Source organism: Tauraco erythrolophus, chromosome 18 (genome assembly GCF_009769465.1).
Source record: "Tauraco erythrolophus isolate bTauEry1 chromosome 18, bTauEry1.pri, whole genome shotgun sequence".
Lineage (NCBI taxonomy): Eukaryota > Metazoa > Chordata > Aves > Musophagiformes > Musophagidae > Tauraco > Tauraco erythrolophus.
This window is the reverse complement of record NC_141482.1, coordinates 7,486,277-7,509,350: the sequence shown is the minus strand read 5'-3', so window position 1 is coordinate 7,509,350 and position 23,074 is coordinate 7,486,277. Positions and strand designations below refer to the sequence as shown.

Sequence of the window (23,074 nt, the reverse complement as noted above, 5' to 3'; positions counted from 1 at the left end):
TTATCAAATATCTAGACACAAAATAGTTCTGTTGGTCTTTTGCACTGTTATTGCACCGAACTTGCAGGCAACACCCAGAAACTGAAAACTGGCATGATTTAACAGTCCAACATTTTTTTTTCCCATGGTATATATCTATCTTTTAAAGGGAAGAGGAGATAACATAACAGAAGCAGTGGTATAAACATTATCCTTAGCTATATGGAAACTTAAATCCAAGTAGGTACTCAAGAGTGCAATGCATGGGAAATACTGTTGATTGGTTTTAGAATTCAAAATTGAAGCTGGGTGAATCCAAGGGAAAAACAGAGTCCCATGAAATCCACATCAATCTACAAATAACTGAGTGTATAAATGAAATTCTAGAAAGGCTGGCAAAATTACCAGGCACTGAATAAACTTTTGTGGATGCTTCCTGTGAGAATGGAAACTAAAGATGTCAGAACCAGAAACCTCTCCTCCCTCATATTCCACCAATAGCATAAGTCAAGCTGCTAAGGAGCTTTTCACTGTCATTTTGTTTAAATATTTTTAAAGACTGCTATCCAGGACAACACTGAAGTGATAATATAAAGGCTAAGCCTGGCTTCTCCTCTCCACCTCCCATCCCCAGGCCCCTCTCTCTGCAGTTGATTTGGCAAAAAGGCGTCGCACAGCGTCTCCTCCAACATTGCTATGGGGCTGTTCCCGAACATGATTAATTTGCTATTGATACAAATCTCCAAACAGCACGTTAGTACTGCGAATGATTTATGAAACACCACAGATCATCCTCTCACCCGCGATAAACTCTTTCAAGCTGGTGGTTTTGCATGAAATCTCTTGCAATTGTTAAGATCATTCTCGTTTCTGCATTGCTCCCAAACAGTGCAGAAGCAGAGAGCTGCAGCACAGATTTCTTTAATGAAGTGGAGGTTATATATACACCCAAATAATACAGAGGGTCAGATTATGAATTCTTGCATACTTTCATATGCAAAAAGCCCAGAGTTTGCTTTGGAACAGAGACAAGCCTCACTGGGCAAACGCTCTGCTTGGTTTGCTCTCCTCCCAGGACACACAAGTGTGTACCAGCAATTGCAAAACTAGCGAACATGTTTCCTTTTCTCAACTGCTCACAATATTGTGCTTGGCATCCCCATGGCCCCAGATACAACAGCAGAGATTCCAAAAATAGTCTCAGAAACGTCAGTAGTTTTTCACATTTCTTGGGCAGGTACTCCCTATGCCATACCAAGCACCTGAAACCCATAATATGACCCCCATGAGTTACCCTAGTCCCAGCATCCTCTCAACCAGTAAATGCTAGTGGTACCAACCTGACCTCAGTTATAATTTGATGACTTTGATCAATGACATACGGGATGTTTTTCTTCTTCAAGCAATATCTGAAGTCAGCTTGTGGTTTCCTTATGTTTATTCAAATTTTTGCAGACTATCAGTTATTTTTACCTATGTGGAATAATCACAGATAGCTGAAAATATTTAAGATGTGAGATCTTCACTATGACCAGCCAAGAATCCTATGGCTGCTTTTTCTGTTCTGACAATTTAGCCCTTGCTTAACAAAAATATTTCAAAATTGGAACAGCAGGGATTTATAGAACAGTTTTGGAACTCTTCCTGAATCATATGGACTGGCACTAGCTACTAATTCCTGTAAAACTAGACTACTGCAAGATACGTTTGCTGAATGCCATTTGAGTTTGTTTTTCAGTTGCTGCCTTCCCACAGACATGCCGTGTTTCTGAAGGGCACGGTTAGCCCTCTCCCTAGTGAATTGTCTCCAATATGGGTGTGCTGAGACATAGCTGGAGCTTTATCCAGTTCCACTGTCTATAAAATAAGCCATTAATTTGTAAGAATTAATAAGCATGCCATCTATAAAGGGGTGCATGCCCAAGATTTTCCACTAGCAGTGCTTCCAAAGCCAGACGTTTGAAGCACCTTGTACATCAAAATCATGGGGTCATTCCGGGCCTGCCCTGCACGCTTTCCTGGCACAGAAACAAGTCAACCTGGTCAGACTTCTATATGTAAATGAGCGATTTTTATATCGTTAAAAAAACTTTTCAATCCTATCACTATTCCTCTATCCATTCCTCACGCATCTTTACTTCACTGAAATATTTCAACGAATCCCATTCAGTAATGCCATGTGTTTCTCTGCACTGTTACAAGCGCAGCACCTTCTCTAAGGCTTCCGGATTACGACACTGCACTGAGTCCATCTCCACTCACCTCTAAGTTACTATTCCAAGCCTGAATTTAGAACCTGAATACAAAGAGAAGTAACAGGCAGGACACAAGATTTGGGAACTCAGTAAGAAATCCAGCCCTTCCATTCCTACCGTAACTACGAATGACAATCCAGAATCGAACTGCACATATATTGTCTAATAACTGTCGTGGCTTTCTGTTTATTTTAGTGCAACTGATTCACATGTATGCATTTAACAGTAGGGAACCATCAGTCATAAAACAAGAGTTGCACACTGGACAGAAATGCCATTTCAAACCTGCAGTTTCTTTTGTAAATCAATGTAATTCTAGTTGCATCTAATAGCAGGAGAAAGAGAGAACTTCAGACGCACTCATTTAAATGTACTTCTGGGCTCAGACAACCCCAGAGGTTGGGTTGTTTCAACTCTACAGTTCTGTCCACGAGCTGGTAAAGCCATTATTGCCACAGAAACCTCACAGGAGCAATAAAAGAACCCTCCTAAAACCAAAACAACCTATCTCCATCTGCATGCACATAGTCTTACTGAAAAATATGCATGCAATCAAGCGATAATCACCTCTTAACACTAACAGCAATCTATGATGACAGAGATCACCTGCAAGTTAGGCCAGGCATTAGGCTTTTAAAACTCCTAAACATTTCTTTTAACTCCACCTTGGTACTCTGCTTCCAGTTTGAAATGAATTATAACTTCAGTCACAGAAGTAACGCTCTAGGACCAAAACTGCTGCACTCCTGGAAGCAGAAATGTTTGAGCAAAGGTGAGGAGGTCAGACAAGGGCAAAGTCCAAAGTAATTTTAAGTGGTTCAACTAAGTAGGGAAGGCTAATGGGAAACCATTTTAATTTATTACAGTCATCCCTAGTGAATAGGACGACAACGTTTTTCCTTCAACAGCTTGATTACAAAGCAGTAAATCCCTCTGTGTATATAAAAGGCCTACGAACAGTATAGATCAAACGTCAAAAAAAAGGTTCACATTATATGTTGGATGCAGGAGAAAATAATAGAGTTGGGAACAGTTTTAGATATTCAATCATTCTCATCTTTAAATATTTCCAACACATATTCTCTATACAGGAACACACGTACATAATTCTGCCATTCGCATCTACAAAGACACAAAGTAATGACATTTTTGCAGCACATGTTTTTGGACCTTCCCTTTCCAAAAAAAACCAAACTAAGAAACATGGTCTTGAACATATAAACATGTAATCTTTGCCTCTCTCCTCACAACACTTTCTGACTCTTGCTGGCAATAAAAAGAATTATGGTGCTCCAAGTACCATCTGCAAACTCTACTTTACAGACCCTAGGCAGCAGTAAACAAGCAAACCAAGCACAGCTCAAGGTGACAGCCCACTTCAACAGCATAAACATCTTAAGGTCAGAATTATGCCAGAAAGAAATTTTCTCCAATTGCTGACAGGGTTTTTGTTCAGCATATCAATTTCTTTTTCCCTGAACAATTGCCAGTTCTGATAGACCCATAGTCCTGCATACAACCAGTAACCATTTCATTGCACTGGTCTAAGATGGGATTGAAAAACATTTAAAACAGTGCAAGTTGCAACTACTCAGCCCCAGTTTCTTCTTTTAAAAAGACTTTTTTTTTTTTTTTTTTTTTTAAGTCAAAAGCAGTATTTCTTGGCTTAGAAATAGAATGTCAGCCATTAGGAATCATTGAGCTTTCCCAAAGCTGTGTAACTCGGAGGGAAAACCCAAATACTTGGTTTACTTTGTAACAAAATAATGACCTGGTCATGGTAATTTGTATCTTGTGTCCACAGTAGTTTTCCACACATTTTTCACAAGAAATAACTACTCTGAGGCAAGAAGCACTTTAGTTACATCTACATAGAGAGTGGGGCTGGGACCTCTACCTGCTGCTGTAATACAAGAGCCACCAAATACTCTCTGAACCATAAAACACCTTTTTGTAAAGTAATTTCAGTAATGTTTGCTAAACAGTTTGTTCGTTCAAATTTTCAGAAGCCTTGTATTAGGTTGTCCTTTTGATGAGGAACATCAACCAGGCCTACAATGGAAACCCTTGGGGTATAAACCCTAACAGCCCCCAGGGACCACTTACTAGAAGTGTTACACAATGTCTTACCACATGCTTGCGGTTGGACAAGGGGCCTTCACTGAGGTCCGGAGACATGATCCCATTACCAACAGCTCAGCTATAGGGCGGTAATGCTTCTTGTGAGCATTATTTACCTTTATTTCCGTTGTAACTAAAGGACAAAGTGCTTCTGCGCTTTGAGTAATGCATACCTGCTTCATCAGACACTCGTACCAACACTTCTCAACTTCACCGTCTTGATCTGATATTGTTAGTTGCATCCTCAATCAGGTTTTGGGAAGATGAGTGCTATCTTCAAGAAACTCTTCTACACAGCAGCAAAGTTGTATGCCGCAGGCATAGTGTACATTTTTAAGAAGTTGAATTTTTAACTTTTGATCCATTTATCGTCAATAAAGAACTTTACAGCAGTTTAGACAGGTTGATATCGACTCTTGGCCAAAGCAGGCACTAGTGTTTTGTGTTCTGTCTGCCCACAACACTTCCTGTCATTTCTACTGGCTAAAATGTTCATTTATGTGGTTTTGCAAAGTGTCCCTCCCTGCTGCAGACTACACAACAGTTGGGTTTCATCTCATATACGACTCTTTTGAGTTCACGGGGAGCAAGGGGAAGGAGCGAGAACAACAGGGGATGAGACCCAAAGCTAAATAAAACAATGTTTCTTTGATCCTTTGGGATCAGGATGCTGTAAAAACACATGGTTATTAGAACTGTGAATTTATTGGTGAAGGAGTTGGTTACTGGCACTGTATTTCAGCATGAACTTACATCACGGTACTAAGTACAAAGCATTCATTCTGTTTGTGGCTATGAGAATTAATCTCTTCCATGTGCACAGAGGCTGTGTGATAATTTAGCTGAGATTCCCGTTGATAATCCGGGCAAGCACTCATCAGCAGCAGGGCTTTCAACAATACACAAGCAACAGCTCCAAGAGCAAATGATGTAACTACCATCCCTCTGAGCGCTACCAAGCATGACTAGAGTGGTCTAATCATTTCAGGGTTTTGCTCCAAGTAGGTTGTCAAAAACCTGAAATGAAAAGGTGAGTTTCTCCCAAAACACTTCAAATGCTTAACTTTGGACAGGATTCAATAACTAATGGACTTTGAATGAAATTGTATGTTTCTAATATCTTGTATTTGCCTCAAAAATAAGAAAAGGTCTGATCCTGATTATTGAAAAAGTAATTTGAAATGTTTATGTGGATGGCAGCTTTATATGCAGGATAGAAATGCTCCAACTGTCTTTTCAATCCAGCTGGAACAAAGTTTTCATTTTTCTTTTTTCATGAAATTTCATTTATTATGAGCACTACGTCTCAGTAAGGCAGCTGTTGGCAGCAAGCTGTGAAATTAAAGTTGAGCTGGTTAGTACTAAGAGCCAAGATATAGTATGCTTTTGTCAGAGAGGTTTTTCTTGTATATATGTAACCTACATTCAGTAATTAAAATAGCTAGTCAGTCAATCCTACCAACCTCACTTGAAGAGAGAGTTAATGCTACTTGAAAATACAATTTCCAAATTGTGACCAACAAATTGGAATTGCTGTAGCTCATTTCAGTGAGGTCTATGTAGCCAATGCACCAATGACTTCAGAAACCCAGAAATTAAGGATTCCCGATTCTCATCACTGTCCTACTAACATGGTGTTAGATTTTGGGCAAGTCACTTCTGACGAGATCCCAACGGGGAAGAAAATCAGGATCAGCATGTTACTATTATCCACTGAGGATGTCTCACATAGCCTGTGCCTGAAGGAAATCATCCTGGGCTTCCCACGACTGGGGAGAGTGCTCTTATCATTCAATACACAACCATGACTTTCCTCCAGTTCCTCTGGCTGTCTTAAAAGAAAGCAGCAGTAAAGTTCACATCTTGCTCTGAACCTTCTCTGGAATGTGCTTAAGATGCACATTTCAAAAATATCTACCCAAAAGTGCCCTTGGGAAACAGGTGAAGGAGCAGGACAGGACTTGGCAAGTGCTATTGTAAGTCCAAGCCAGGTAAAGGTTGGAATTTTATACACTAAATGAAAAAATAAGAGGGAACATGAAAATATGCCTAAAATAAAGCATCAAGTTGATTAATTCTCAACAACTAAGTTGGCTACATGTTGTAAATTGACTTCTTTCCCAAATTGTTGCCTGGAAATTCAGTTATTAAGAGTAATAACAAAACTGGATCATCATCTATCTCAGGATTTGATTGGCTTCAAATGATAGCAAAAATCTTTTTGGTACTTCTGACCAAAGATGCAACCCTGTCTTCTCCCCAGCCCAGCCACAAGCTCCTGCAGACTCCTGAAGCCACACAAGTCTGTTGACAGTCAGACCAACAAACTGATTTTTTTTTTTCTGGTTTTCTTCTCAGCTGGAGCAGCAATTTGGTCCAGTTTGAAGCATGTCCAGAAGCACCAACACAGGGGAGGAGACAGGAACACGCAGCCAGGCTGAGGAGGCCACTTCTTTTGATGTCAACACAGCTCTCAGCCTAATCCAGTCTTGAAACCATACCTGCCGTCTATCAACACAAGTGCTGTAAGGAGGGTCCCATTGCTCATAGGGTGACTATAGTTCTAATGCCAAGTAAGACAGTCTGCCCAAATTACTCCACTGCTTAGGTGACAGCTACCTGTACTTCCTTGTAAACACAGGATCACAATTCAATACTCCAATACAGTTGAAGTTGGCACTGCTTCTACTATTTTAACATTAACTGACAAACAGATTAATTTAACATGGCTTTGAGGACTATGTCCACCCCACCTAATCCATAAACTACGCTCATGTGCAGACTTTGAGTCAGCAATTCTTACTTAACATCTACTTTAGGTATTTGCAGCACTGTCCTATTTGCAGGGGTATCAAACTACTTTGGGGGTTTACTTCCTGCCATGCATATACCTTGACAGTCAGCTGCTGCAATTGAAATCAGCCAAAAAGCTCTACTAGATAACTAGAAAATCAAATACCATTTAGGAATTGGTGAGACACTGCTCACTGGTGTTTAGTATCAGTGCACATAGTAGCTGGCTACAGGGTACTTGTAAGTGTTTTTAAGCAGAAGGCAGCTTGGCAGGCTCTTTCCTCCACACAATCCTTTTTCTGAAGAGCTTTTTAAGGGATAAGCACAGGGTTTTACTCTTCTGAGATTACACACATTGTTAAAGACAACTGGATCATATCTCTTCTGTATAAAAAAAAATAATAATCTGACTTGTCAGTATCTAGAGAGTAAAATTTCTCAGATCAAAAACGCACTTAGTATGTCCATGAAAGGTGAGAGCTGGTGGCCATCACTGCACAAGTATTGCCTCAAAATACAAACTCACAGATTTACCAGCAGTATAAAAACACAAGGCTGGCAAGAAATTTGAATAAGAATAAAAAAATATATGAATCATGCATACAACTGATTAAACATGAAAATTGACTTTACAGTCACTTACCTTCATCATTGTAAGTTAACATTTGGCAGAACAAATTTGAGCAGTGTATTTTGGACAGTTACAATCTGGGAGAAATATTTCTTTTAAACTCATGTCAGGATAACTCAGCTTCCTTTCCACGGGCTCATTATTTCAGGCCTTCCTAACTGAAGTGAAAAATGCTTAAGACTGAACACAAGCCTTGGTTGACAGCACTTAAACGAGCCTGGATTTCTTCAAATTTACAGTGTTGGGAACTGCTGCATAACTTCTAGGATAAGACTTCAGGGTAAAGCATACCTATATTCAGTCAACTTGCAAGCTAAAGTAGTCAGATTCTGGCAACTAAACCCTGGCTTCCCTTTTGCATATGTAGTACTCCAGCTTCTAAGTACTTCACTGTCCACTGTCAGGGGACCATCCAAAAAAATGCCTCCACAAGTCACATCCCAGCTATTTCTTTCTTACTAACATTCGATTTGTGCACTGCAATCCAAACTGCACTTCCAAAGGTCACAAGGGCGGATCAACTATTTGAAGCACTACAAAAAAAAAAAAACCATGACACAACTCAGGGCTTAATTTTTCAACAACTCTGAAAAAAGCCCAGTGTGCACTAACATTTAAGAATATATGCCAAGAATAATCAGAGAATTTTAAGTTCCAGTGACCACAAGATTGCAGGTTCCATACTACTTCTCCTTGGTAATGGTATCTGTACCAACAGAGAGAGCATCCATTTGAGGAAGGACAGAGAGCATTGTGTTGGCAAAACAAAATCCTTTCATTAAGGAGACATCTGGGCCATTAATAGTACGTCTGCTGGGGGAGGCGGCACCTCGCTAGATTGGGTTTCAAACCAAGTTCTGCATGAGGTGTTGAGCAAAAGAGAATTGGCTGCAAGCAGAAAAACACAGGCCTGGTGGGTTTTGTTTACCGCACAGTTAAAGGACCACTGAATGATTAATGAAAGACTGACAGTTTCTTTGTGGAGTGTCAGACAATATTTTGGGGCAAGACTTTGGCTTGTTAGGTTAAGTATAAAAATACTCACATAGAGCTCTCTCCTGAGCTGACTGCTGTTCAAATTACTTTTCTAACTTGCTTCCTGGGACAAAAGCATAAGTGTAAGGCTCTCTTGAGAAGAAGAAAGAAGCCCAACAAAATGTTAGTTCACCAAAAGAACATCTGGCACATTAATACGTGCGATAATGCTAGCACCGTGTAGTCATATTCACTTACACCTTGTTAGCAGCTACAGGCCAATCTTTGGCAAGATCCCTCTCAAGTAAACCCACTCCCACTGAGAACAGCAGGATTCTTTGCTCTCCTCAGACAATCTCTCCTCTGCACACTCCAGACTCTTCCAAGGCACAGAGCTGCCATCCCCAACAGGAACAGCAAGTGGCTCATAAGGAACTGAACACAGAACTTCCTTTGCAGCACAAATCAGGTAGAAGAATGACGCCATAGGACCTTCAGGTTAATGGCTTGAAAAACCTTGAAGCCCAACATCTGAAGGAAATTTTAAATGTTATTTAAGCCCTGGACATGATGAAAATCAAGGATGGCCACGATTCGACGGCAAGACCACCTCATCTGTTTCTACACATTTGATATGAATATTAATATAACACAAGAAAAAAAAATATAAAAAGACTTGGCCTCTGGAGAGACAGGGAGGAGGACAGGTCTCTATAGTAACTTTCCCCATCTTCAGAGCAGTTACAAAATTACGAGCAACTTCAACCTGAAAAAACTCTCAAGAAAACAGATCTAGCAAATATAAAATCCTGAACACGGAAAAACACATCCCTAGTTCAGGTAGTCATTTAAAAGATGACAACGCATTTCAACACCCAGCATGTTACTATACAAGCGCTATTAGATTATTTTTGAAAAAAACTTAGCCCTTAAACATCAGTAAAGCACAAATTCAATTTTCTGTGCAGGATGGCTTGTGCCCACAAGATGCCTGAATAATCTTTGAGCATCAGCTCGGTGACTTTTGAAAAGATAGATCTAATTTTACCTCCCAGCAACCAGGGACTGCTCCTTATTACCAGCCTCGTCTCTAGCCTCAGCTGGGGTGCAGGGCAAGCATGGCTGAACATCGGTGTCCCTCTCCTCTTTCCTGCCCTGTCCGAAAACCAGCCGCGATTCTCCCAGGACAGGATTCTCCCAGGACAGGACGCGCGATCGCTCCGTGCCACAGCCCGACAGGAGCCACTGAAGGGCTGATTCTGTCACACTACGAAGCGCCTGCCCCAGGCGCGGGCGGCGCTGCGGGGCGCTGTGAGGAGCAGTGAGCGCCGCCCCGAGCCGGTTCCAGCAGAGACCCACAGCAGCACCCGGCTGAGGCCATGACAGAAGCCAATGGCACCTCCGTAAAAACGCCTTTAAGAAAGGGCAAAACTCGGCGCAGCAGAAAGGGAAAACATGAGAGAAACAGGCCTGCGCCAAGGCTGAGAGAACGGCGGGAAAGCGGCGCTCCAGGCACCAGCGCACATTCGGGCTGGAGTCAGCTCTCCTGACAGGAACCGCAGCCCACAGAGCCCATACTGGAGCAGGGGAGAAGTGTGAGGAAGAGGAAGGAGCAGTAGAATGGAAATGTTACTTACTGACAGCAATCCCCATCCTCCACGCTGCTCTGGGGAGGTGGAGACATTGGAAATGAAGGAGCGACGCTGAGCCGGGGAAAGGGAGTGGGCAGGCATGTTTTAGTTCTTGCCTTTGTTTCTCACCATCCAATACTATTTTAATCGGCAATAAGTTAATTTTCTCCAGGTTAAGTCTGTTTTGCCTCATGGCAATTGGAAAGCAATCTCCTTGTCTTTATCTTGACCCACAAACGTTTTCATCTCATTTTCTCTCCCTGACCTGTTAAGGATGGGGAATGCGAGAAGAGCCGGGTGGGCATCTGGCCACCGGCCAGGGTCAACCCACCATACATCAAAAATGCTTCTTATTCACCTCAGTGGTCTGACTGAAGAATACGCTAAAACTTAAAAGAAATACAGCAAACCCAATACATTTCCTTTCCAATAATCTGCTTCTGACAGAACATAAAATCTTCTTTTTCTCCAACTACCCATAGAATGTCTGAGATTAAATCCTACTCTCTAGTGAGAAATAGAGAACTGCGTTAACATGGCCCGGAATCGTCTGCAGGACATGCCAGGGCTTCTCTCTGCTACATAAACACTTTTAGCACAAATCTTTTGCACACATTGTTTCTAACATGTACATTGTTTGGTGCAGTACTGACTACTACTTCCTAAATCTCCAACATCGCTGCAGTCCTAACACCAAATCTTTACTTCTGTTAGAGACACCTACTGCTAATGCGCTTCCTAAGCAACTTTTTGGGTTGTACTTAAAAGTAGGGGAAGAGTAAACCAGAAAGCAATCAAGAAGCTAGATTGCTGCTGCTGCAGGAAAATGGGACAGTGATATCTGCTCCATCTGAGAGCATCCACACCTGCAGCAGAAACCAAACCAGTTGCTGTGATTCTTGCACCAGTAAAATGGACAACAGAGGCTGCTTGCAGATATTCTGCTGCCACGGGCTGACACTTTGCTGCCATTGCCAATCGCCTGCTTCCCATCTCTAAAGCTGGTCATAAGCAACCATCTTCTATCCAATATTCACGTTTTACTGTGCCTACTCACACAAGACATGAGTGCAAAACTGGTTTCTTAAGGGAGGGAGATCGAAATCCTCATTTTGCTCTCTCCTGGTATTGCAATGGCTCATGCTCCCCCTCGATATACTGAGCTTTTGTGAAACTGCAGTACTGGAAGGATGGGAGCAGAGTCAAAGTTTTGTTATTCATAGAATTATAGGATCATTTAGGTTGGAAAAGACCTTCAAGATCATCGAGTCCAACTGTTAACCTAGCACTGCCAAGTCCACCACTAAACCATGTCCCTAAGGGCAATATCTACACGTCTTTTAAGTATCTCCAGGGATGGTGACTCAACTGCTTCCCTGGGCAGCCTGTTCCAATGCTTGCAGCGAAAGGCAAAGTGATGACGCTACACAAGCATCTGGACACTGGAATAGTCCTCCACTGGGAAAAATTACTTGTCGAGACACTGATGTGGCAAAGACACCATGATCTTTGTTGTCAAGTTTGAGCTGTCAGTAGCTGCAGATGTTCTCTAACAGTATTTTCATCTGAACTATAAGTCTTGGAGTCAATTAATTTAACATTGTGATAAAGTACAAAAGCTATCAGCAAGCAGAGTGTGACTTTTTTTTTTAACAATACTGTTCCTCCTCAAACAATTACGAGGATGCAGTACGTGCAGTTTGGAGGAGAACAGAGCGTCAGCCTGGGTACTACTGCATGCCAGAGCTCCTCCTCTGGAGTCGTATCAAGTGACCTTCCTCCTCGAACATGTCCTAATGAATTCCACTGAAGCCTGCAGGTAAAATCCTTCCCAATCATTTTGCCCTGATTGATAGCTTTAGAGCCTTCCTTCACACCACTTCGGCTGCTTTCCAAACCTTTATTTGTCTCTTTTTTGTAAGTGTCTGCAACAGGAAGTTGCACTCGATTTTTTCACTGTACGTTTCTCTTAAAACTGACAACTTTGCATCGTAATGAAGGAACCCCTGGGTATTAGTGACAAATTAGTCACCAGCTAAAGAATATTTTCTTTTCATTTCTATACCAGGTGGAAGATATTAAAATCTCTAGAGGAATTTTGCCTACTCTGCTACAATAAATCATCACACAATTTTCTTTTAGAGTGACTTAATTTTACTACCTTTAGAACTTCACCACAAATAAAGAACCCCACAACTGTGTCAATGTAAGATTAAAATGGTCTCATGAAATCGCTCAGGGAGATATTATCATAAAGAACATGTAATTAATTTTACTTTGAAAATGAATGTAATTTTACTTTTAAATTTTAAGTGTTACTTTTAAAATAAGGAATTATTCCTTTCTGATAACAAAAAAAAAAACATATACCTACCATAGGTAGACGTACCACCCTCAAAAAGTCAGCAAAAAATATTTTGCCTTCTTTGCTTAATTATCTAACTTAATAGGGAACAGTATTTTAAAAAACCTTCAGAAGACATCACACAGTGCAAGAAAAGGTGAAGTCTTGACTGACTATTCTTTGTTGCAGAACTTGTAAAGTAGCAGCCAAAGTAGAGCAAAAAAAACACCACCACCCCAAAAACTTAGGTAGTTTGCTGAAGCCACAGGCCACTGAAATACAGCAAAACACTCAGTGAAGACAGAGCCTTGTCTTTTTAAACTTTTTTTTCTAGAAAGTGGTCAGTAATATTTTAATAGTAATATGTTATTAAAAATTTGATACAAAAAAGGTTAACTTCACAGCTATGCAGATTTTGTGTCATTTCAGTGCAGTTTTCTACTTTATAAGACATATAAACTTCTATAGTTTATAATTAATACTAAACGCTACACGAGTGGCTTACACTTTCTGATTAAATGGCTTCTCATACAATTACGTGTTCTTAATCATCAATTAAGCCAAGTTTCCATGTTATAATAGGCCCATTAAGTAAGCCAGGCAGTGAAAGAGTTCATTTTACAACTGAAAGTAACACCAGGACCAAGACAGACAGACATTTAAGATCCTGCCCGATCGGCAAAGGGAGGGCAGGAAGGTGCCCATCAAAAACATAGTACATAAGTCTACATGTACTGTTTCTTCCTCTCTTTGCCAAGGAAAAAATGAGGAGCGGAAGATCAATTAAAAAGCAGAAATGTAAAACCAAAGTGTTAAACGCGACTAGATATTTAAGATCCCTCAGTGCTTCTTACAAGCATAGTGCATCACTCCCCCACTTCTCCCAGGGGAGTTCCAGCTCCGATAATTACTTTACGTCTGCTCGCAAAGTTCAAGTTCAAAACAATATTCATTTTCCACTTCCTGTCCTAAACCAGGGCACAATGCTTCTGTGCATCGTTAAGCAACCATCCTGCTCCACCACAGATACGGTTAAACCACTGTCGTGATTGAATAATCCTGGTTTGTGGCAGAGGGACTAAGGGAAGAAGCAGCACTGGGCTTTAAGAAGGAAAGAGCCAGGCTACAACATCAATGCATCTGACTTTCAGCAGCAGCATCCTTTATTACTTTCAATTCCAAATCAAGCATCTGCCTCCACCCCTACTTCGCAGCGGGGCATAAGTGGTGTTTCAAAACTAATCTAGCCCAGAAGTTTTGCTGGATCCCAATATTTTACAGAAGACTCAGTTTGCCTCCCTAGTCCTCCTCCCCATCCATTCTCTTCCCCAAATTACATTCATCTGCTGCAGTGAACAGGAAGGATGTCTGCCAAACAAAATTACATCATATATAAGAGGCAGAATACGCCTTCTTTTGAACCACAACTTAAATCTTTCAGGTGCAGAGATATCGAAGAGGGCAAAGTCATTTTAAGGAGAGACAGTAAAAGTCTGTCAAAGTTTTCATACAGAAGGTATCTTACATTGCCTTGTACAGGGTTACACACATTTACAACATTGTTGAACAATTACGTATTTTAGGCCAGACACCTAAGCTTGCCTCTTATTAAGAGCGAACTGAATTCTATTAAAAACAAGATTCCTCTAAAGTAGATATTTACACAACAGGTTACCAAGCCTAAACAGAACAAGGATCTTGATAATTTTATTTCAATAAACAAAAGAAAATTAGTGCCTGCCTTATTTTCGGGCTACACACCTGACTCCTTCGACACATTTTAGAGCATTAGGTCAGAGGAGACGTTATACCAAGCACTAAGTCACACCACTGCAAAGGTCTTTCAGTGCAGGGAGTTACACACAGTGTTACCGCAGGGGCCGCGGTACCTCCCGCGCAGGGAGCCATACCGGCTTCCCACCCGGTGTGGATTTGTTAGCTTTCGCTAACTGCTGCTGAAAACCTTCGCCGAGTTGCAAATAAGGCCTAAGAGCGTGGATAGCACAGACAGCCGGCGATTCCTGCTCCCATTTTGCAAGGCTCAGGCACTGAAGAAGGCAGTTGGACTTGCATTGACAGTGGTTACGATGTGATTTAAAAAAAAAAAAAATTAAAAATAATGCACTTGTGCAACAAGTACAGAAGATTTAAAACTGCTCCCTCTCAATATGGGGCCAACTCTTATTTGAGTGAAACGATTGGGAACTGCAGTGGCAGCAGGACTGGATCCAATATGTTTACTAACAGTTAAACACAAGGAAAGGGAAAATTTATCTATTTTGCTACAAGCATTAAGGCTGACTTACTTCTAACTCTGTGTCTCAGTGGAGAGGAGCAGTATCGACATAGAACTTGCCAAACGTAAGCTAGTAAAAAATCACGCTTTTATAAATTCAAAAAATAAAGTTAGCCTACTAAACAAGGGAAAATTCAGACACGTGAAATATAACATTCAAACGTTTTATGAGTAAAAGTGTCCTGTTTCATAAAAAATGGGGCTTTTCAGTTTGTTAAAGAGTAGAAAAACAATCTCTCTTTTTCAAATAAAAAGTATTGCTCAATTCTAAACAAGATTGAGTTGTTTCAGCCACAGAAATGGGAAAAAAATAATAAATTTGCATAGCAGTACTTCAGTTTTACAAAACTGAAGTAGACATTGTCAACATTTACCGAAAGTAAAGTATTTTGTAAATACATTTTGACTTGACTTACAAAGAATCAACAGATAGTTACAACTAAACTCTAGAGATGGTAATTTAGCACAGAAGAGCAGTCGCAAGGGGAATCAAACTGGTGATACAGATCTATATTCAAAACTGATCAAAGTTATTTCAAAGTAGCTGCCGGACAATTGAACGGAAAAAAAGCAGAATCAAACGTGTCATCAAAAGGCGCAACTCGCAACAGATGCGGAACTTGCCTTTAAGACAACTGATGAGCCTCCCTGCGTGGTGCACAGACCAAGCTGTAAATAACTGGGGCCCCCAGATTGCTTTGCTTACTCAACCTATTTAAAAAACAAAAAAATTTCAGATGCTTGCCCCACTTCCCCCTCACTGTTTCTTGTGGGTGCCTGAGTAATCCTAGAGGCATTTCCAGTTTTTAAGGCGTTTGCCGAGTTTAAGAAATTTTCCCCACGTCCCCTCGCCTTTGTTTGGAAGTACCAAGCTTTCCTGCCCCAGTTGAGTTTCTCTGTGAAGTTTGCCCTTTCCAGCATAGAGAGAGGTGTCAATTCTCTGTAGGTTAACTACATACTATCTGGGCTGACTCGTATTAAATCATTCTTTTTATTCAGGATTTTTTATTTATTTAGCTGGGCTGGTTTTCTTCTCAAAAGCAGAGGTAGCAAATAGAATTTCTGCACCACAAGACTAAACACCTAGAGTTAAGCACCAAACTGCATAAAATTACCCATTTTCTTAAACCTTTCTGCACATCTAAGAAGGGGCAATTAAATCTGGACCTTCTTTAATTACTGCAACCTAGAAAAGCGAGAGCCCACTGCCAGAAACAGTCAGGGGAGAGAAACCTTGTCTGCAGACTGATGTGACTCTGGCCAGGTTTGCAGTCTATAGCACTGGTTTATTTAAAAACATTCCAAAAGAAGTCTATTATTGTTGAAATAATTCAAGACTTCCATTTACCTGAATTATTAAGTGGTGTTGCAGCAAAAGCAAGTTGAGTTTCTACCACGCATCAATTTCCTCTCCAAAAAGCAGAGAGGAGATGAATGACACCGGCATTTCATGCAGCACTCACGCAAAGACACGGACGTGAGGAAATCTCAGGTTTGTAACCAAATACTTTAAACCTTCATTTCCTTAAGAGGAAACCAGCTGGGAATAAGTTTGAAATGAGCTATCATCAAGGAAGTTTCTAACATCTGAAAAACAAACTTCAATGAATTTCCACCAGTCTCTGTCCATCAGTAACAAGCCCTTCACCTGCTTTTCAAACTGTGAAGGCCCAAATCATACCCAGGCTCTCCTCGCCTCAATCCCATTTTCACTCTTTGTATTCAAACCTGGCAGCAACAACAAATCCCTCCCCCCCAGCAGTCTTTCAAACAACAAAATCCCACACCCCGAAGAAACACGCACTCTGCTCCTACAAAAAAAATGTCAGTCAACAAATAGGCACAAATTTCACAATGGCTGAGGTCATTCCCTTTAAGTCGTTCGGGGTTGAGAGTGAGTTTTCCTGGTGGTTTTAACGTTGGTTTCTGTGATTGCAGTTATGCTTATTTATGCATTTAAGGCGTATGATCTAATACACTTAGGTTTAACTACTTCATTCTTTTGACATTCTTTCCAAATTATAAAAAGGATTCTTGGTGTTTTCACTGCCTTGGTAAAGAAACAAAATTGCTGTCCACATAACTTCTTAAAAATACAGAACAGAGTAAGTACTTGTTGAAAATAATTCAAAGAAAAAAAACCCAACACCAGGCTTTCTCCCCCCCAACATAATTTACTTTTGTTCTCTCTCTTTCTGACAGAACCTACTGTTTTTTAGAAATAGCTGCTTTGCTAGCTTTTTAAAAACAATATCCAGGCCCTCAGTGTACTTCAGCTACAACTTATAATCAACACAGAAGTTCAGTTTATTATTTTTTAAATCCCTTCTATTTTTACTGTTATGCTTTTAAAAAACTGCACATTTGCGGTATGCTTCATTCACATCGCATCTTCCACAGCCACTTTGATATCTACAATAACGCTCCTTTTATTTAATGCCTTTTGGTTATCATCTACCAGGGGTCCTTGCTTGATAAAAAAAAAAAAAAAATATCACAGAAGCTAATTTTCCTTTTTTTTTTTTTTTTCTAACGGAAATTTAAATTACCTTTCCCTCCAAGGAAAAAAAGCCCAAATAGCCCCCACCATCCAAACTGGGCTGGAGAAATTCACCGACTTGTCACATTCAGAAACATCTTCAAGAAGCTCAAATCAAAAACGGAACTGGGTATAGGTGTGTGTGCACCTCTCTCCCTCCATACGGTGCGCACTGCATGGCTATTAGCTTGTAAACATAAATCACATTAAAACGTTTTAAGTAACCTTTTCAAACTGGAGGCCATGGTTACTTCTATACATGGTATTTCCAGTGTCCCCGATATTCATGCTGCAGACAGAGGTGCCACCTCTCCTCGTAGTGCTCAGCTCAGCATCACCACCAGATACAGCTGCTTCGAGTCTGACTGTGACCCAGCCACACCAACAGCAACAACACATTAGCCAACAGCACACAAAACGTTCTGAACTTCCCAAGCCATCGGACCCCCATCTCCCCAGTTCTGGAAATCACCACGATTTACAGCCACGCACTTTGAGGGCACCTCAACAGCATCCCAGGTTCCCCTCTCCCCTGCTGTTCCTCCCTTTCCAAGCCACTTTTTCTAATCGAACCCCAACTAAAACAATCTTCCACAACAAACCTTCCTTAAAATTCCCCATAAACCTTACCGCAACCCTGCAGCAGACTTCGGACTTTCCACAGAGCCCCTTTACAGAAAGGCGAGGGAAAATACCTTAGCACAGCACTAATGAAGTATTTCCCGGAGACAGGAGAGGCAACAAACAGAATGAGAGCAAAGCCAAGATGCCATCTCGACTTCAGGCAAACAACCTCTTCTGACCTCTGGCAGCTCCCACACACTATTAAACAAAAAGTATTCTCTCCGTGTTAATGAACCATGCACAATCTAACAGATAACACTGATGTTAAATAAACATGTTTATATGGGACTTCTAATGCTCGGACCTAAGCAGCTGCAGACAAAATTTTAAATGGGAAGGATTATGCCCATGTAATCTTTCTCCTACCATTTTACGCACCTTTGAAATAATTCAAATATCTAATTAAAGGCCAAGTAGAAAGAGTGAGTGCAAAGAGGTTTGATGATTTTTAATTGAATATTCACTCTGACACACTCACTGGAACCATCTATGCAGTGACCCTTATTTTGGATCCAGTTGTCCTCTCACACCTCTTGCGGCTGCAAATCAAGAGCAACTGAACACCTTGCTGAGAAAGAAACTGGATTTGATTTTGTATGCTGTGATCAAAAAAATATTTTGCAAGACAACTGTAAAATTCTAAATCCTTATTCCTGCTTTCTCCTCCCTCCTGCTCCAATATTCCAGTAGCACCAAGTCTACCTGCAAATGGCAACACCTCCAGGCCCCAAATGGCCCAACGGAGATGAGCAATTACTTGCATCCTAATTGAGGGGCTTATCCTCACCTGATTAAAACAAGGTGTTTGTTAAACATAATTACTTGAGTTAAGATCTGCAAATAAAGATGAAGTATTGTTTTAAGAATTAGACTGCCATCAACAATCATTTTCTGACGAGATTTCTTAACAAACAGTCCCCACCAGGATCGTTAGTAGAAAAGGAAGGGAAAGAGGTTTTCTGAATTCTACCCGTTCACATCAAAGTGAGTAGTATACCAAGAGGTTTGAGTAATTATACTGTTTTTAAGTAGATAGACACTTAAAAAAAAAAAACACCAACAACTCGTACTTTTTACTAAATTAAGCCACTGAAAAGGAGAACGTATCTAAAACCTGAATGGCTTTACTTTTGTACATGCCATTGTTTATAGCCCTGAACGTATTTTTTGTTCCTTCTTGGTATAACTATTTTTCTGTCCCGTGTAGTACAATGTTGTGAAACTTAATGAAAAGAACTTGATTGTTAGTCCAGCAGACTACACCATGTACTAACCAAGTTTATACTGATATTGCTGTGAGTAACACACATGCATACGGTAACTATACAATGGAAACAGCAGTACAAGACTTCCCTACTTGATCTACCAAGTGACCTCTCCACTTACAGGATATATTTAAAATCTTCATATTAAAACTGCAATATTCCATGGTTTATGAAAAGGATTTGAATTTGCAACTTCATTTAACAGTTTGCCCCTAATAAAAATTACTCCAGCCAGGCAAAATTAATTCAAAAATATTTTCACAAAATTTTAAAAGTATTTTTCACTGCACAACTAATCTTAACAATCATTTCCACAGATTAAGTCTAACAACCTGTGAATTTATTGCAGAAGGAATTTACTGCAAGCAATAATTAGTCTTCAGCACTGTTCTTGCTTGTTCTCCAGTTGAAGACACCGTCTGGTTACTGCAAAATTTGGCACAGAAGAAACAAATCTTACTGAAGAGAATTGTAGCTGATTTCAGAATAGTCGTTTTACTACTACACATCATAAATAACAGTTGGGAAGACAGCAGAAAGTTACTAACTTCTTTAATTATTTTCTTTGTCAGCAGTGTGTACATATACACGCTAACATACAAATACAGCCACACTGACTTCAGGAGGAAGCCTTACAGGCTTGAAGTTAAACATGCAATTAATTTTTCCAGGATTAATAATTACATTTGCATAAAAATCTAGCATATTAACACAGCAACACATAACATCATTTAAGTGATATTCTGAGATCAAAATCTTCATACGAATACCTGAGTTTAATTCCCCTGTATAACCAAGGTGTATCCACACACATCGTGTAGTTGAATACGGGACTTAATGTTGGAGGGGGAATTATCAACAACATATTTATTTCTCCCTAATGAAGCTTTTCTAATGAAATTTAAGACTGCCAAGGCTGTGAGATATTTGAAAAAGGAGCCCATTTCAAACATTTCAACAAAATAATGGTGATAAGATTAGTGAGTCATGGAAACCAAGTCTCTATGTAGGATTTTAAAAGAAAACGAGCTGAGGGGAGCAGGCTAAACAAAGTAAAGGAAAACAAATCAATGAGTCTAAAACCAAGAGAGTACACCACTTACTATTCAGCCAAATATTTTGACCTCTTGGTGGGGGACTTGAAGACACACAAGAATTATATGGACAATTTGACTCAATAACTTCACAATTTAATTTTGCATCACACATTACGGTTGGTTTGGGTGGTTGTGGTTTTTTTTGAGAGAGATGTAAGTTAGAATAATTAAATCAAGCTATCAGCTGCTGTGCCATTTCCAGTGAATTTTCAAAATATGCTTAAAAAGTTGCTGGAATCTTTCCAAAGCTGCAAGATTATTTTCAAGGCATTTGTACTGCAAGTCTTTCCTACTTGCATGTGTAACATCTGAGGCCACATCATGCCTTAAACTTCAAAGCAGAAAGAAAAACTCATCTTTGTTTAAGAACAGAAATGATTTATTCATGTCAAAAAAGACACAGAGAAATAATTTATCCTGTATATAGCAACAGGTAACACCAAAAAAAAAGCAACGCTAAACGTATGAAAGGCTCTAAGAAATGTTAGTTTAGACACAGAACAACTAGTTTAAATATACGCCAGCTTTCGGGGACCAGATCACCCTACTACACACAGACGTGGACAGGCATAAAGAATTTCGACGTGCTTGCACACTATAAATAGGGGGGGGAACGGACTAAACCTCTCTACGGAAGGCATTGCAGAGATAAGAAATTCTCAGTAAATTAATAAAGACCACGAGAAAGATTAAACAATAAACTACTCCTGTCGTTGCCTTTAACAACGCTAAGGGATGTGCGAGAGCGATACTACACTGAACAAAATTCCTGTCAATAAATTTTATGTAGATCAATAAACTGTTTATTAGTTAGCCATATGTATTTTAACAACTACAATTTTATACAACAGAATATATCATTATTTGAAACGTCTGAAAAACAGTAGTTGTACACCATGAATAACTTCCTTTAGAGGCCATTCGCTGCGCTCAAGAATAATTTAACACTCAAAAAAGTTTACTTAAGCTGCATAAATCACACGAGAAGTTTTCCTCACACAAGCAACGGCGAAAAAGAGCATTAACTCATTTTATTTAAGCGCACGCTTCAGTTTTTAAAATAATTACTAAACGAAGCCAGTTTTAAGGTAAAATCAAACGCTACGCTGCGCATCTATTAACTACCTCGGCTAATCCGCAGGCAGGACTCCAACGCGCGACCGCGCTTCACGCCACGGAAAGCGCCACGCTGCGCCCAGAGCCGCTCCGCGCCCGCGGAGGGCGGCTCACCGCGCTCCCCAACGCCGCCGTCCCCCGACAGCTTTCGGGGTGAGCGCCTCGCTCCGCGGCAGAGCACCGCGCCATGCCCCCGCTCCGCACCCCGCGCAACACGCAGAGGCGGTTTCACACTTCCGACTAGCCGCGGACACGCAAAGCCCCGCTCAGGAGCCCGCTGCTGCCGCTGGCCCCCTCCGCGGGCGCGGGAAAAGGTGCGCAGGGAGAAGCCGCTCCGCAGCCGCATCCCCCTTCCCATACTCACCGTAGGCGCAGCGCGGAGCCGCAGCGCTGCGGAGTGTGCGTGCCCGCTGCGGGCGCAGTGAGCATGTGCGAGGCAGGCGCGCATGCCCGCGGAAGGGAGCGGAGCGGGGCGGTGGCTCCGCACCCCGCGTTGCGCCCGAGGCGCGCCCACTCCCCCTCCCCACCGCGCCTCCCGCCGGGAGCCGCGGAGCGGAGCGGTGCGGAGCGGCGCGCCCCGCCGGCACACGCAGCACGAGGGACGGCGCGGGGATTTTTAACCGGCTCATCTGACCTGTTGCTTCCCCGGTAGCGAGGCCGGAACACCGGGCCCCTCCGCCCCCCACGGCAGCCTGTCACCGGGACCGCCGGCCCCTGACAGCACCGCGGGGCTCTCCCCGCGCTGCCGCCGCCGGGGGTGGCCGGCCCGCGCCGCACCTACCGCACGCGTGGGGCCGCGGCGAGTCGCAGCGGGCGCCCTCGGAGGGGTCCCGGCGCCCGCACGGCTGCGCTGCCCGCGGCGCGGTGCCGGGGCGGAGGAGGAGCCTCCCGCGGCTCCCGCACGCCGCGGGGCCCGGCCGGAGCGCGGGGACGCCCTGGCAGCCCCTCGGCTATTGTCACCAACCTGCCCCGTGTGACCCGCCGCCGCTGTTTTGGCTGGGGGGAGCGCTGTCCCGGCCGCTTCCCCCGCGTTTTCCAACAAAAGGCAGTCAGTGTTCTCACTGATAGCAGGTCCTCTCCTAACACCCTTTTTGCGTTCGTAGCTACAGTTTTATCTTTGCCAGTGCTGTCAATGTACATTTAGCTGCAAGTTTTTAGAAGAGATTTGTGGCTTGAAACTTGGACGCTTGAATATTGCTCGAATGCCACCTTATCTGTAGGCTCTGCATCTGTGAGAATAGTAGTTCTGACTACATTCCTTGTGTTACTGATCTCTAGTGACAATTTTTAAAGATCAATTCAAAAAGAAGGGCTTTCGTGGACACCCTTATGCACACTGTAAGTTTTTCTTACGCACGCTGTGCCACAGAGCCAAAGGTCCTGCAGAAATAGCTTCACTCGTGCGAGC

At 41.8% G+C, this 23,074-nt stretch overlaps 1 protein-coding gene across 1 annotated transcript in view; it reads right to left on the bottom strand.

Moving 5' to 3' along the window:
• The window catches only part of EYA2 (EYA transcriptional coactivator and phosphatase 2), a 99,824-nt gene extending 77,729 nt beyond the window's left edge, over nt 1-22,095 (bottom strand). The window contains exon 1 of the mRNA XM_086622701.1: nt 22,031-22,095. Coding sequence (XP_086478827.1) covers nt 22,031-22,095 — 65 coding nt within the window. The remainder of the gene's footprint in view (nt 1-22,030) is intronic.
• Nucleotides 22,096-23,074: the final 979 nt, after the last annotated feature.